The 15,611-nt window shown below is 54.2% G+C and overlaps 6 protein-coding genes across 6 annotated transcripts; 5 read left to right on the top strand and 1 right to left on the bottom strand.

The window, feature by feature from the left end:
• Positions 1–1,025: 1,025 nt before the first annotated feature.
• Positions 1,026–4,817, top strand: UMAG_00909 (uncharacterized protein; the record flags this gene model as incomplete). The annotated part of the gene is made up of 1 exon (XM_011388618.1): positions 1,026–4,817. One exon carries the CDS (start codon positions 1,026–1,028, stop codon positions 4,815–4,817), a length of 3,792 nt encoding a protein of 1,263 aa, XP_011386920.1.
• Positions 4,818–5,041: 224 nt separating this feature from the next.
• On the bottom strand, positions 5,042–5,746 carry UMAG_00908 (uncharacterized protein; the record flags this gene model as incomplete). The annotated part of the gene is made up of 1 exon (XM_011388617.1): positions 5,042–5,746. The coding sequence occupies one exon, from the start codon at positions 5,744–5,746 to the stop codon at positions 5,042–5,044; it is 705 nt and encodes a 234-aa protein (XP_011386919.1).
• Positions 5,747–6,535: 789 nt separating this feature from the next.
• On the top strand, positions 6,536–8,207 carry UMAG_00907 (uncharacterized protein; the record flags this gene model as incomplete). The annotated part of the gene is made up of 3 exons (XM_011388616.1): positions 6,536–7,678; positions 7,776–8,015; positions 8,127–8,207. 3 exons carry the CDS (start codon positions 6,536–6,538, stop codon positions 8,205–8,207), a joined length of 1,464 nt encoding a protein of 487 aa, XP_011386918.1.
• Positions 8,208–8,698: 491 nt separating this feature from the next.
• UMAG_00906 (uncharacterized protein) lies at positions 8,699–9,289 on the top strand (the record flags this gene model as incomplete). The annotated part of the gene is made up of 3 exons (XM_011388615.1): positions 8,699–8,807; positions 8,897–8,990; positions 9,115–9,289. 3 exons carry the CDS (start codon positions 8,699–8,701, stop codon positions 9,287–9,289), a joined length of 378 nt encoding a protein of 125 aa, XP_011386917.1.
• A 1,179-nt stretch (positions 9,290–10,468) lies between these two features.
• On the top strand, positions 10,469–11,377 carry UMAG_10615 (putative rab5-like GTPase involved in vacuolar protein sorting; the record flags this gene model as incomplete). The annotated part of the gene is made up of 2 exons (XM_011389047.1): positions 10,469–10,678; positions 10,769–11,377. The coding sequence occupies 2 exons, from the start codon at positions 10,469–10,471 to the stop codon at positions 11,375–11,377; spliced, it is 819 nt and encodes a 272-aa protein (XP_011387349.1).
• Positions 11,378–12,180: 803 nt separating this feature from the next.
• UMAG_00904 (uncharacterized protein) lies at positions 12,181–14,940 on the top strand (the record flags this gene model as incomplete). The annotated part of the gene is made up of 1 exon (XM_011388614.1): positions 12,181–14,940. One exon carries the CDS (start codon positions 12,181–12,183, stop codon positions 14,938–14,940), a length of 2,760 nt encoding a protein of 919 aa, XP_011386916.1.
• Positions 14,941–15,611: the final 671 nt, after the last annotated feature.

The following is a 15,611-nucleotide window of genomic DNA, read 5'->3' as shown; positions in this document are numbered from 1 at the left end:
GAAAATCGTGATTCGTGATTCACGAACGCAACGAGACCAACACCAATCGTGAATCACCAATCGTGAATCGTGACTTGTGAATTCTGTGACTTTCATGTTTGGTTGGGCGAGACGCGTGACGAGACAGAGCCTAAGCGTAGCTTAACACAGCTGTATGCAAGCGTGGGCCACGAGCCAGCGTAGTCTGAATCTCAACCCGACACGGCCTCTTTACGCGCTCTCTCCAGATATCTTCCACGCTGCAAGTCAATCACGAATGTGCCATAGAACCGTGAACGCGTCTGTCCGCGAGAGCAAGTGCACACAGCCAAATTTCAGCCATGTTGGATCACACAAAGTCACCTCCGTTTTTTGAATCCACGGATCACGAATAAATAAAATAAATCGTGATATCTGAAATCGTGAGTCTTCTGATCGGCGACTTTTGCGAAATTCACGATGTTATTCGACATTCGTGACTCATGATCGGGGATTATTTTCAGCTGATTCACGATGCACCCACGACTCACAGACTTACGCAGGAGCGCGCTCACTTGAAAGCTCACATGCTCAGCTCAAGTCGCGAGTTATGAGAGATGTTTGCTGCCAGCTCCACTTTGGCTTTCATCTCGGCGCACGGCGGGTCGCGCCTGGCTGCACGTTGCGCTGAGTTAACTAATAACTTCAGTTGACTCAGTTAGTCAAACACACAGCTCGTAGCTCGTAGCTCGTGGCTCGTGGCTCGTCCCCTGCAAGCACCAAGCGAAACGCTCAGATCCGCTCACCAAAGACAACTTTCGAGGAGGTTTTGGATACGCGGCTCCCTCAAGTTCCGTCGTACTTGTTTCCCTTCACACCCGCACACCTTCATAGAAAGGCAGTCAGCTGTAGGCGCGTATCTACAGCTCTCAAAGAGCCTTCACTTCCAGGAACTTGACCACAACGCACACACACGCACGCCGACAAGCGACCCATCAAGCTGTTCCTCCAGCAGAGTATTTCCGTATCGAACCATACCAAAACACCAAACACAACTCTCTAGCGACATGGGCAAGTGGGGTAACGGCGGTCGCGGTGGGCCACCAAATCGGGGCCGCGGTCGAGGTCGAGGTCGAGGTCGAGGTCGCGCGAGAGGAGGTGGCCCAGGCGGGTTTCAGCCCTTCCATGGCCAGCAACACACGCTCGGCGACGCGCCCAGCTCCGGCTCCGGTGCACACTCCCCACGCGGCGGTCCAACAAATGCAAGGCCATATCGAGGTCGTGGTCGAGCAGGCCACCTCTCTGTAACACGCCAGAACCGTGTCGGCTTTGACTACTCTGATATGACTCGCGCCCATCGTCACGACTATGCCGACGAAGACCAAGACGATCAAGACGATGATGACGACGAAGACGACGACAATGACAATCACTTCTCCATTGAGCCCCCGAAAGGCTACAAGCACACAGTCAAGCCACATCTCGAGTCAAACCTTGATTCAGATCTCAAAGAGAATTCCCGCATACTGCAGACTTTGCATCCGCAAAATGTCGCCTCTGGGTCAGTCACACCACAACGCGCTTTCAACCCTCCTTCGATTTTAGCCGGCACATCAAACCCACGCTTCGCCTCGAGATCCAACGCACCTACCAACTTTCCCGAGTTCTACACTACTAGAGGCGCCGGAGGACAATCCAAGTTTCGCCCCCCCGAAGAAACCGAAGATTCGAAGTATCTCGCCGGTATCCCTGGACTGCGCAGCCGGGAGCGCAGACAACGCAATACTTCGCGCTTCGGCGACGCAGCTGATTCAACGCAAAATCCCTTTCGGGTTCCTGTGGCCTTCGTCAAATCTACCGGCGAGTTCGGTGATCCTCTCAAGGGCAACTTTCCACCTAATGAACCCAAAGATGCAGCCACCGACCCAACTGCTCCGGTCGCTCAGTTGACAGAGTCACAACAGCTGCGATCGGCCGAACAATCGGCGCCTCGTAATACAGGTCTAGGATACCGCAAGCCTTCCAACCCAAAGCCGTCCGTTCCCGGCTCTGCAGCCAACCTAATCGCTTCAACATCCCCATCGCAAACGAACGCTGTGCCGTATGAACCATCTCGCGTCGCTTCTACGTTGTCAAGCACGACGGTGAATGCATTCGATCTCGATCGTCTTGCCAGTGTCAACGATCAAGACGATCAAGCCGAGATCAACGCCTTGCTAGCGGCGTTTCCAGGCTCCAAGCAGCTGGCGCCGGGCGAGTCGATGCTCGACGACGACGAGGCCATGGCGTGGTCGCTGCCTGCGTTCCAGCCCGAACTAGACGGCGCAACAAAGGATGGTGTACCTGCTGGCCTAACTGACTTGCTCGTCGATGGCGTCGACCAGAAGGACAGCAGCACGCTACCACCTGATGCTGAAGCTACTGAAGCTGCTGATCCCGTTCGACGTTTGACAACTGCCAACCCCGCTTCTCGCGTCTACACAGCGTCATCTGACGATGACCAAGATATCATTCTCATCCCCACGCAGTCGCAAACGGTACCCGCTGCGGACAAAACTTTCATGTTGGCTTCAAAAGAGGCTATCACTGAGACGACACCAGTAGACACAGAAGAAATTGGTGTTGATGCAGAAGAGGCGGAGCTCGGCTTTGTCATCGACCTCGAAGGCCAAGACCCAACGACTGCCTCGGAACAAGCGCAAATCACCTCTTCTACTACGTCGTCACACCGTATGGCTCTCGGCGATACTGTGCGGACGCGCTCCAAAACATCTCGAAAGACACCGTCCTATAGACATGGTAAGCCGTGTCGCGTTGCGCGCGAGGGCGACTCTGACCTCGAATGGGGCAGCGACGGCCCCCCTGGCGGCTTGGACGACGACACAATCGACGTTGCACAAGAAGATGACCACCTCGCAGCTGCTACCGCAAGCATTTCCATCACGAGCCACAGCAACGAAGGCGAGGTGATCACCGACCCCATCCTGGCTAAAGCCATTCGCGCCGATCGCCATGAATGGGAGTATGAAGACGAGCACGACAATCACATGCCCATGGATGCTGACAAGTCGAACAGGCGTCGTGGAGGACAGCGCGCCAAACGTTCGCTGGCCAATCGCCTAGCCGTCTCACGCAACGCCGCTCAGCTCGCTCGTAGTCGTAAAGCACATCAGGACGCGATTGTCGCGGACTATATGCAAAACATTCTCAACCACGCTAACGATACGTCTGACGACGAGAGCGATCAAGACAAGCACGCTCGTTTCTCCAGCCAGGATATCGATGGTGTTGCGCAAGACGCAGCAAAAGCCAAGTCCAAGCCTCGACGACTCTCGAAACTAGAAGACGCGACCGACGTGGACGCCATGATTCGCTTCGTGAACGGTATGGATCCGCAAAACGGTGGGCGTCAGCTCAGCTTTGGCGATATCGACGATGAGATCCATACGGCTCAAGTCAAGGAATGGCTCACCGAGAGTGAGCTCGACACTGACGACGACGACCAAAGCCTCGCTGAGAAGCTGCGCATCATTCTCAAAGATGATGATGAGCACCATCAAGAGAGCACCAAGATCTTCAGCGACGATTCGGATTCGGAACAAGTCGAAGATGATGACGATAGCAGTGGTGATGATGATGACGACGACGATGATGATGACGACGACGACGACGAAGGTATGTTCCGCGGCAAATATTCATGGGCCGACAAGGACGAAGACTTTATCCGCGCGCTGTCATCGCAAGTGGGTGGTGCCGGCATCGGAAGTGACCCCAAGTCGGCGCCCTCGTCCAAACATCAGCAAAGGAAACTCTTCCACGCCATCTCGCGCGGCGACTTTTCCGATCTTATGGACCTTGCATCTGCCGAGAACGAGGTCGACTCGGACGACCCTGCGTACGGCATAGGGTGTATCCCTACAGCACGCAACGGAAAGCGCAAAGGTCGCAAGTTTACCGATGAAGATCTTTGGGCGCAAGAGCTTCAGCAGCAGTGGGATAAGGATCGTGCGGGCAAGGCGACCAAGAAGCAGCAGCGTCTCCTGGAGCGACAGGCGGCGGCGCTCAATCCATTCCCCAACACGCACGGCAAGCAAGGTAGTGGCAAGACCAAGTCGACCAAAAAGCAAGCCAAGCTGGCGCGCAAGGCCGAGAAACGCGAGATGCGAGCCAGCCTGAAAGCGCATTCGAACAACGTTGTATCGGCGATCAACGCTGCTGGATCGATCGATGCGGTGGATGCGTCTGTCCTCACCTTTGGTGGCCAAACGTCTCCCGATGACATTACGTCGTCGGGCTTGGACAAGCGGTTTGCGTTCAACATGGCGGAGCTCAACCAGCAGATCCAGCATTTTCTTGCGCAGAAAGGTTGCAGCACCATGCGTTGCCAGCCAATGGACAAATTCGCGCGTGCCGAGGTACACGCCCTCGCCGCTGCCTACGATCTCAAGTCGAAATCCAAAGGCAAAGGCCGCGATCGGTTCCCGACGCTCATCAAGACGAGCAAGAGCGGGCTGAATGTCGACTATCGCAAAGTCAAGAGCATTGTCTATTCGAATGCGGGTGCTACGTTTGGCAACCATGCGGGTCGAAGCGATTTCAAGGACAAGTCGCGCAACAAGGGCAAAGGTGGCAGCGCACGTGGTGGAGGCTTGTACGGTGTCGGTGGAGGAACGGTTCCTAAGAACAGAGAGGGAGAAGAGGTCGGTTTCGGTGCGGATAGAATTGGCGCTGATAACATTGGCCATAAGCTGCTGGCCGCGATGGGTTGGACAGAGGGAAGCGGTCTTGGAAGCTCGCAGGGCACGCCCAATCCGGTTTCGGCCACAGTCAAGACTTCGCGTGGCGGTCTTGGCTTCTGATGCGTGCTTCACTCGACATCTGCTTGCTATGCAATCAGCAACATAGACTAACATAGATTGGCATGAGTTCGCCAGCCATCTTGCCTGAATCGTGAATTGTGAGGCACAGACGTGGAAGGTGACAAGGTGACAAGGTGGCTTTTATGGCACATTCCGAGGTAATGTAACTGCAAATGTACATTTGTGCAACGACGGTTGCAAGCGTGCGAGTGGGCTTGGAAAGTCTAGAGGTCGGTCTTGGCCGCGCTGCGCATCATTTGCTTGACCTTGTTCAAGTTGCTGATCAGCGTATCGAGCACTTCCGGGTTAGCGTCCTTGGCGGCGTTTTCGGCGTCCAGACTAGCCCAGAGCTGGTTACTGGAGGTGATGAGTTTTTCGAGGACGCCTTCTGTTGCTGATGCTGATGCGGCTGCGGCTGTGGCTGCAGAGTGGAGTGAAGCGTTTGCTGTGCTTGTCGGGTCGGCAACGGTTACAGCAGCGGCGAGTTGGGGAGGGGGCGAGTTACCGTAGACGTAATACAGTGCACGTGTAGCCACCTGCTGGGCATGACGAGGGAAGTAGTGAATCAACGAATACCACAACAGCAACGTAAGCAGGCAGAACACGACAATCACCAGAAACACCTCCCACACCTCGAGCATCGACAGCACAAACGTGCCCTCGATGTTCCAGTAGGCTCGGAAGAGGGTTCGCTCAATGATGCGAATCGGGTTCCACGTCCAGCTGTTCGCTCGTTCGTATGCGTTCTTCTCGCGCTGTGCAGATTTGAGTGGAATGTATGTGCCTCGTGCGCCGCCTGTGGACGTTGTGCCGACACTGGGGCTGCTCGATGGCGCTTTCGCAGTAGCAGCCGAGGATGGGTGGAGGTGGTCAGACGATGCACCAGCCTTGCAAGACGCTGCAGCAGTCTTTCGTGTCTTGGCCGCCATGCTTGAAGAGTGTAGCAGATCGTAGCAATTACGTCGAGTCTCGTTGCGTTGCTGATGTGGTTGCAAGCGAAGCGTCAACGAAATACCAAGTCTGTGCAACAAGTTGCGAAACTCACACTCGTGACTGACTCACACGTCGAGCCAACAGTCACGAGTCACTCGAGACGGTGAATAACATGAATCGCATTCGTCGTGCGTGATTCGTGATTCACGATTCACGATTCAAATTTTGTGACACACGCCAGCGACCAACACCCTCACAACTTGTGATTCTCGTGTCTCGCTTCGCAAGCACACGAAAGTATAGCTATACATAATAATACACGCGAGCCGATCCGATTCACGATTATGAGTCGTGAGTTGCAAAGCGTTACCTTACCGGCTCTGTGATTCCGCCACACAAAACGCTGAGCGCGTGCGCATCCGCAACGAAGCACACCATTCACGAACACGGAAGCACAAATCGTAAATGAAAAGGCAAAGGATGTTACACCTGTATCGGCTACATAGTCAGAAAAACGGCGTCGGGTCACGGGTTGTGGAGCCACGAGCTGAACTTGGAAGGATGTGGAGTTCTCGCTATGAATCCCAACATACTCCGCGCTCAGGACAACCTAATCACGAATCACAAATCGTGAATGAGCAAAGTTACGTGCTTATAGCTCAAGAAAGTGACAATCACGAATCGAATCATCAGCTGTTCCATCCTCTCACCTCGCTCATCTACAACACCTTGGGCCGGCATCCCGATCCTGACTACTTGCCTTGCTAGCCGTCGCGCTTCTCGCCATGGCAATCACGATCTTGACCGGCATCGAGGACACTCTGGCGCTCATCCTCGAGTGCGCGGCCGACCTGGCCCGTATCGAGTCGAGCCTGCTGCCAGCTCTACGCAAGCTCTGCAGCAACCCTCCATCCGATGGCGAGTCGAGCGTCCGCACTGCGTCTAGCTCCAGTCGCTCTCAGCCGCCTCCCGCCTCAGAGACAGTTCTTTGCGACCTGATTCAAACTAACCTCGACCCGCTCTCGGCCCTTGACCCAGCTGTACACTCCGTCGGCATGCTCTACATCCTCGCTGCGAGAGCATCTCAGGCCGCAACCACTGTCGAAGGCGCTGTCGTCCTTTTACCACACATCACAGCATTCGTACAGCGTTTCAATCTAGCGCAGGTCCAACTCGCTGCTGACAAGGTCACCCAGCTCGCTGCGAGCTTCACCGCACTTGGTGACCGAGGAACGAATCCAGAATCGGCTCTACAGCTTCTGCAAGCGCTGGCATCTCGGTTCTTGACAAGTTCCGAGAGTATCACCACGTTGCATCCCATGCTAGCTTATCAATACCTTAAAACAGCACGCTATGCCGAGGCAGCTACCATGCTCATTGATCTGCCTCTCATTGACGCAGATACGTCCATCACCCCATTGACACACTCGGATGTTCTCCAGTATTTCTACTATGCTGCGCTCATCTATATCAAGCTCGACCGACTGCACGACGCAATCGATGCGCTGGAAACGTGCATCTCGAGCCCCGCCGTGGCTGTCAGCGCGATCCATATGGACGCATACAAGAAGCTTGTCCTGGTTCAACTCCTCGCCGATGGCAAGACATCACGGGTACCCAGGTACACTCCGCAGCTCATCACGAGGATGTTCAACATGTCTGCACAGCCGTACACGCTTTTTGTCGCGGCCTACGAGAAATGGGGTGACACTCAAGAGGTGTATCGGCTGGCCGAGGAATATCACAATGCATTTGAGAAGGACCGAAACGTCGGGCTCATCCGACGATGCTTGGCTGTTTATCGACAGCGCAAAATTCAAAAGCTGGCACAGGTGTACAGCGCCTTATCTCTTGGAGCCATCGCGCAAAAGATCGGCTTGGAGGGAGACGATGCCGTTCCGAGCGTGTATGCCGATGTGCAAGAGGTGGTACGTGACATGGCTTCCCCTTTGACATTTCTCGCTTTACGTCTTGTGTCGTCAGTGTAATTCTGACCTTTGAGCTGACTTGTCGCATTCAATACAGGTTCGCAAAGGATGGGTGCGAGCTACACTCTCATCATCGCCGAATGCAACCTCGTCCGCTTCAGCAAGCGATGCCAACGCCAACTGGATGGTTTGCTTCAATATCTTCGCCGGCGACTCGTACACTTCAACCTCGTCGATCTCGTTACTTGAAGACAAGATCCGAATTGCAAAGCAGTGGCAAACACTGTTACAGCAGAGAGACAGGCAAATCGGCAAGAGTCCTACCTATCTGATTCGGGTAGGTCATGTTGCTATGCGCGGAGAACTTGCCAGATAGCGATGCGTGCTGACCATGTTTTTGCAACTCGCGCCTTTTCGCGTCGCTTTGGTATGGCTCTGATGACGACAGGCTCTCAAACTTCGCGATGCCAGATCCGCAGGTGCCGACGCTTTTTCGGTTGCTGACGAGCTGGATGATGCCGAATATTGAGTAGGCTTCTCTTTTGGTCTTGCCAGTCTACCATCGCAGCGCGTCGTTCCTTTCAGTTGCAGGTGGTGTGCAAATCAGTTGAGATCTCGCTGTCTAAGTGATCAGGGATGCCCATGCTTGCACCTATGCTTGCGCGTCATTGATTCAGAAGCATAGTGCCATTCTGACTCGCCATGGTAGCGTATCACGTCCATCACGAATGTCACCATGAGTCGAGACTTGCTTCGAGCTTGATTCGTGATTCGTGTTTAGCGGGGGAACAGGCATCAAAGCTGCGTTCTTGCCACAGATAGCTCTTTGTATGTCGATTCTCTTTCGGCCGTAACAATTTTTTTGGCGGCACATCTCAACAGCTGCACGTTTCAAGCGTGAAGACGCGCCTGACGGTAATGCGACGTTTTCTGCACATATCACGAATCTCTCTCACCTCATCACCGCGTGCCTCGATCCGTCCAACTTTATCAGCAACACGGTCGCTGACAACCGACAAGATGGTCAAGCGATCAGCACAATGCAAGTTCCCAGTGGCTAGGATCAAGAAGATCATGCAAGCCGACGAAGACGTGGGCAAAGTCGCACAAGCAACACCGGTTTTGATCTGTGAGTGGGAATAGCCGGATGCGTAAGAGCAACGACGACCAAAGGTACCGGACACTGACACCTAGCAATCTGGAATTTGGGTCTGACAGCCAAGGCGTTGGAGCTTTTTATGGCAAGCATCGTCGAAGAGACAGTGAAAGAGACACGTAGCAGAGGAGCGAAGAAGATGACTCCGTACCATGTGTAAGTCTTTGCTGCTACATGCACGTCCTCATGACTGCTAGACACGATGCTGACAGGAAGCTCCTTTGGTCCACAACCTGTCGTCATGTTGTTTCGCTCAACTTTAATGCCGGGACGAGAACAGCAAGAGAACGGTGCACACCAACGAAACGTTTGACTTCCTCAAAGACATTGTCGCCAAAGTCCCCGATCCGGTCGAGACCGACTCTTCAGCAGCAGCAACAGCCACAGCAGCAGCCGGCGACAATCGAGGCGGAAAACGCAGAAAGACGGCCAAGAACGCCGACGAGTCGGATTGAGTCCCGTCCCGCATCTCGAGACTGCTCTTACTTTGTAACTGTATGCTTCATTTCGCAACGCAACGCAATTGTACTTCTACGACCCCTATCCATCTTCGCATTCAGTCTCATGCACGGTGATCACGCCTGCGACTAGGACCAAGGATGATTGGCCTGGTTTCAAGTCGGGTGCATGTATAGATGAGAACAGCATTCGGCATGACAGGACAAGCACGAAGCACAAAGCCCCTCAAGATTGTTAGGAGGTCGATCCCATCACTGACAAAAAAATCTAACCGCGCCTGCACAGCCAGCACGGGATCGCAAAGCCTTTAAAACTCATCGTCCAGAGTGAATGCTTTTCGTCCCGCCCGCCGCAGCCAAGCGATCCAACTAACGAGACACGGCATGTTTCCAAGTCCGTTGCTTTGCACACAAGTCGTGAATGTTGGCATGAACCACGAACCACGAGCTGATGGCACACGTGGCACATGCTAGTAAACAAGAACTGTTAGATCGTTTCGAGTGTTCTCGTTCTTCTGCCGACTCAACTCACTACAGAAGAGCACATCAGTCTAACTTAACTCATAGAGTTGTGAGGCGTCATTCGTGATTCACGATTTTCACGAAAATGGTGAATCTTGAATCTTGAACTCTTGATTGCAATCGTGAATTTTGGTCTCCGTGCCTAGCCACGAGCAGAGCTTTGCTCAGCTTGGTTCCAGCTCGCGGCTGTGTGTGTGTGCGTGTGTGTGTATTGCCTGCGCTGCGCCACCTTTCTCGTTTGTCGCGCCAGCCAACTGTCTCCACACACGCTTTGTACTTGATGCTGCTGCACAGGCACAGCACAAAGCACACAAAGTTGTGAGTCGTGAGTCTCTTTGCAATTTCGCACTCGACATCTCACACCATATCTCTTGATCTTGTGTTCGTCCTTCAGGCTTTCTTTACCTTTGCTCACCTCGCTTTGCCAATTATCATCGCAACAGAACCCTCGTCCCAATCTCGACCTTCGAGCTCATAGAAAAGGTGTCTGTACTACACAACAGCATCGTCACGACTTGGTGCCGACAAAACTCAGCCTTTCCGCTAAGGCTTACCAGCACTGTTCCTGATAGGCACGCTCCTATCGTCTAGATCATTTGAGACGACGACTCACACTCACAGCTTCCCACCTACCCGAAAAGCGTCTGGTCAAACATGTCAGCTCAGGCTACCAACAACGCTGCTGGCGAGGCTGTCGGTGCTGGTGCTAGTGCTGGTGCCGCTGCTTCCCCCCAAAAACCGTTCCAAACCAAACTCGTTCTGCTTGGTGAAGCCGCGGTCGGAAAGTCCTCTGTAGTGCTTCGATTCGTTCAGAACGACTTCCAGGAAAACAAAGAGCCCACCATCGGGGCTGCTTTCCTCACTGTGAGTATGTCAGTTTCGAGCATAGTAGGTATGCCATCTGGTCACACTGGCTCATCTCATATTTTTCTCGTCTTGGTTCTTCCATAACAGCAAAAATGCCGTCTCGAGGATCGTCTGATCAAGTTTGAAATTTGGGACACTGCGGGACAGGAAAGATTCCACTCTCTCGCACCCATGTATTATCGCAACGCCCAGGCGTCGGCCGTCATCTACGACGTCACCAAAGCCAGCTCATTCGAGAAAGCAAAGTCGTGGGTCAAGGAACTGCAGCGTCAAGCCAATCCCAACATTGTCATTGCGCTCGTCGGCAACAAGATCGACCTGCTGAACGAAACTTCGTCCTCTTCATCCGCCAATGCCGAAACGGAGGATGACGACGATGACGACACAGCCACAACAACACCAGAAGCAACAGCTGCAGCAGAATCGCTGAGGGCTGTACCCAAGGACGAAGCTGAAGCCTATGCTAAAGAAGCCGGTCTATTGTTCTTCGAGACCTCGGCCAAGACAGGCGAAGGCGTTATCGAGGTGTTCACTGAGATCGCAAAGAAAATCCCGATCGATCTGCATTTGGCGAGGAACGCGGCCGCCGGTGCGGCTGCTGGGAACGGTGCGCGACAGGCGAGTGGTGGCCAAGCTGGTAGCGTCGATCTGCAGAACAACCAACAGGGTAACAGGAAGGAGGCCTGCAACTGTTGATCAGGCGGAACTGCATCTCATCTCACTTTTGCTTGGCCCTGCTCTTGGTTCGGGTCGCTGCCAATCCGTCACTTCTCCTTCGTCTTTCTTTCGATGAGGGAGAGTGAGGGAGCGCGAGACGTGCTCTGCGACTTGCTCGACACCCCAGACTTTTTTTTTTTTTGATGTCATCTTCCACGCTTACTTAGGACCCCGCTCTGTACATATACCACCGACCTGGCTCGACCATTCTCGCAACGACTGCCTGTCTCGTTCTTTGCACAGTGTTTTTCCGGAAGCTCTCCGCGTTGATCTTTTAGCGTGCGGCTGATGGAGATAGACGTGAGAGGGTCGATGAGCCCTTTCTTTTTTCTTTGGACGGGCGCTGGGCGTGGGGCCCAATTGAGCTGTTAGAGCAATGCAACTGAGTAAAGCAGCGAATTTTCGGCGACCTTCGCACGAAGCGTCATGCATCGAGATTCACGATTCACGATTTCTCTGGGCGGCAACTTGCGTGAATCGTGAATGTGCACGTCACCCGCATCAAAAATCAAAGTGGACACGTAGCAGCCTAGAAACAAGGCTCGCCTCGCACCTTGCCTGCACTTCTTCTAAGGAATGGTAGCCTCTGACACCATTCATCGTCCAGTTCTTTCCACACCATTCCCCACACCATCAAGACAACTAAACTCGCCTCTCCCCTCTTCGATACACAATCGTCACAACTCAAGGAAGGTGCATCACACAGAGACGCTAGCTGGTGACAGCGTCGTAAACCTGCTTCCAATTGCACCAAGCACGCTCATCGATCCGTATCGCACACGATGCGTTTCTCGACAGCCACAGGCTTCCGCGCCCGCATCGGCTCAGCTTCTAGCATGCTCCTAGTGCTCGCGCTGCTCGCCGTGACGCTGCTCTCAACACCAGTGACTGCAATGGGTGTGGTCGCGTTCGACTACGGCACAGAATGGATGAAGGTCTCGCTTGTCAAGCCCGGTTTGCCATTTGATGTGGTGTTGGATCGCGACTCAAAGCGCAAGATTCAGTCGGCGGTTTCCTTCAAAAAATGGGGTCTCGAAGAAGAGATCCTCTTCGGTACCAACGCTTACAACCACGCTACACGAGAGCCCAAGCAGTCCTTCTACGGCCTCAAGACTCTTCTCGGCCGCACGACAAATGAAGAGGATAAGCAATATGTCGAGCTGTACAAGTCGATCTTCGGAAACGATGTCGTCAGCTCGGATCGGTCCACGTGCTCACTCAAGCGTCCCTACGAGGCGGATTCGAAACTCTCTTCGTTGCCCGTATTGACTGTGGAAGAGCTGGTTGGCATGCAGTTGGAATACGCCAAGAAGCTGGCAGAAGAGACGGCTGGTGAGCGAGTCAATCCTTTGTTGCCAGCTGGATTCAACGTCGGCTCGTTTGGTGGGTTGGACGCCGTAGTGACCGTACCTGCCTTCTTCAACGCGCAGGAGCGTCAGGCAATCGTCGACTCTGCTATTCTGGCCGGCTTCCGCCCACGACTCGTTTCGGATGGCGCCGCTGCAGCGGTCAATTATGCACAGACACGCACCTTCCCTCAGCCCGAAAAACATCTCTTCTTCGATGTCGGCTCGGGCTCGGTGCGTGCTACGGTGGTCGAGTTTAGCACCAAGCCCGTGGTGATCGACTCGATCTTGTCGGTGGGCAAGGCGTCGAAGGACTCTACTGTTGTTGACGTCAAGGGTGTTGGCTGGGAGCGCAATGTAGGCGGATTAAAGTTGGATCTGATTTTGAGAGACAAGCTCGCCGCTGAATTCGATGCCAAGCACAGTAAGCAGATTCGTGGTTCGATTCGCGACAACCACCGCGCTATGGCTCGGCTGCTCAAGGAGGCGAACCGTGTCAAGCACATTCTCAGCGCCAACGATGCCGCCTCGAGCAGTGTCGAGAGTCTGGTGGATGAGATCGACTTCCGAACCATGATCCAACGTCAAGACTTTGAAGACGCTGTCACCGCCGCCGGCCTGGTGCCCAAGTTCACCTCGCCAATAAGCCAGGCGCTAGCCAATGCCGGGTTGAAGTTGAGCGACATCAACAGCATCGTTCTGGTGGGTGGAAGTACGCGTGTTCCTCTAGTGCAGAATGCTTTGCGTGAGGCAGGCATCCCGGACTCGAAGCTCGCTCAAAACGTCAATGCCGATGAGGCGGCCGTCATGGGCGCTGCATTCTACGGTGCCAGCTTCAACCCTCAATTCCGCATGAAGGAAATTCGCGCGTACGACCTCATCCCGTACGCTGTCAATCTTAAGGAGGCTGACGGAAAGCAGGAGACCATCTTCCGCGCTGCTTCATACGAGACCGACGCTGTGTTGCGCCAGTACGACAATGCCAAGGAGGACTTTGTCTTTGAGCTCGAGTACGACGCTGCTGCGCAAAAGGCGTTGGGAGACAGCACGGATCGGTCGATCGCCATGGTCGAGGTTACGGGCATCGATGACGTGCTCAAGGACATCAAAGCGAGCGGACAGCTGGACCAAGTGGACACGCACGTCAATTTGACTGTTATCAGCCGACCGCTGGGTACATATGCGGTGGAGAACATTGTCATGGTCATCAAGCCTAAAGCGGGAGGCGGTATTGCTGGTGCGCTCAAGTCGTTCTTTGGCGTGTCTACGCCTAAGAAGACCGCTACGAATGGCACTGCTACCAACGGCACTGCTTCGGCTGCCAAGAACGAGACGACCACGGAGGACGATGCACAGGCTCAGGGAGAGGAGGGAGAAGAGACGCTGGCATCTGTACCAGCCAAGGACAAGATTGTCAAGCTCACCGCACGTGTCATTCCGCAGAACGATGCGGTGCGACCTCTGTCTGGCGAAGAGATCAAGCGCAGCAAAGACAAGCTCTGGACCATGGCGCAAGCAGCTACACGCAAAGCTGCGCGCGAAGAAGCTCGTAATGCGATCGAGTCGTACCTCTACCGCGTTCGCGACCTGGTTGATGACCCAACGTATAGCTCTGTCACCAAGCCCGCCGAACGCACGTCGATCGCATCGAAAACCGAAGAGCTCTCGGCATGGCTCTCTGAAGATGGCGAGACAGCTGACACTTCGACGCTGAAACTGAAACGAGCCTCGCTGGAATCGCTCATCAAGCCACTGGAAACGCGACTGTCCCAAAACAAGTTGCGAGCTGCGTCGTTCGCCGAATTTGAAACCTCGCTCGCCGACGCACGTGCGTTTGTGGCTGAAGCAAAGGCCAACTTGACCGCGGCGATCGAAGCGAATCTATCGAGCAAGTACAGCGTCACTGAACTGGACGCGCTCAACGCTACCATCGAAAAGGATGCAAAGTGGTTTGCAGAAGGCAAACAGGCGCAGGACAAGAAGGGTCCGAGTGACGATCCGGCGCTGTTGAGCGGTGATGTGGATACAAGAAGGAGAAAGGTCGGCGAGCAGATTGGCAAGTTAAAGAGGAGGAAGATCGCCAAAACTCGGCCGAAGAAGACTCCACCGCCTAAGAAGGACGAAAAGAAGGACGAAAAGGACCAAAAGGACCAAAAGAAGGACAACGAGGCTCCTCCACGACATGAAGAGCTTTGATCGTGTGCCAGCAAGAATATGTGATCCGACCTTTCGTCTGCTTCAAAGACTATACAGCCACGGCCGACTTTCAATCATCAAGTGCTGTTGCTGATGGCGATCGTTTTGTTTTGTGCCTGTCTCGTGTCTCATTCGTGATTCGTGATTGCGCGTCTGTGATGCGGTTTGGCAAAGCATGAAGCAGTGAAGAGGTAAGCGTGGAGTGCGAGTCACAGAGTCGTGAGTGCGAGTTTGCGGCGAGTGGATCTAACAATGGCCAGCGTGCGGCGTGCGGCGTGCGGCGTGCGGCGATGAAAATAGAGGCAGCACAGCGCGGTAAGCGGGCTGAGGGTGCTGCAGGCACAGCAGATGAGTTTGGCGTGCGGCTTTCGGGTTGGTGTCAAATGTGAAAGTCACGAGTCAAGTTGGTTGCGAAGAAAGTCAACAAGCAAGCGTCTCGCGTGAACACGACTTGGCGTGCACACCTGGGTCGTGAATCGTAGACCATATCCTCTACAGTTTGCTCTCTTGTGGACTCTTATGCCTCTCGAATCGGCTTGTAGTGCAAGTTTCTCAAGCGGCTGCATGCTGGCGTGATTGGCAGTCACTGTGCGGCTGGTCGACATTGCACACATTCTGCCTTGGCATCGCATCGCATCGCAACGCATTGCAACATCGACCGTCCCCTTATT

This window comes from Mycosarcoma maydis, chromosome 2, assembly GCF_000328475.2.
Source record: "Mycosarcoma maydis chromosome 2, whole genome shotgun sequence".
Lineage (NCBI taxonomy): Eukaryota > Fungi > Basidiomycota > Ustilaginomycetes > Ustilaginales > Mycosarcoma > Mycosarcoma maydis.
Note: the sequence above shows the minus strand (reverse complement) of the source record. Positions and strands in the feature narration are given on the sequence as shown.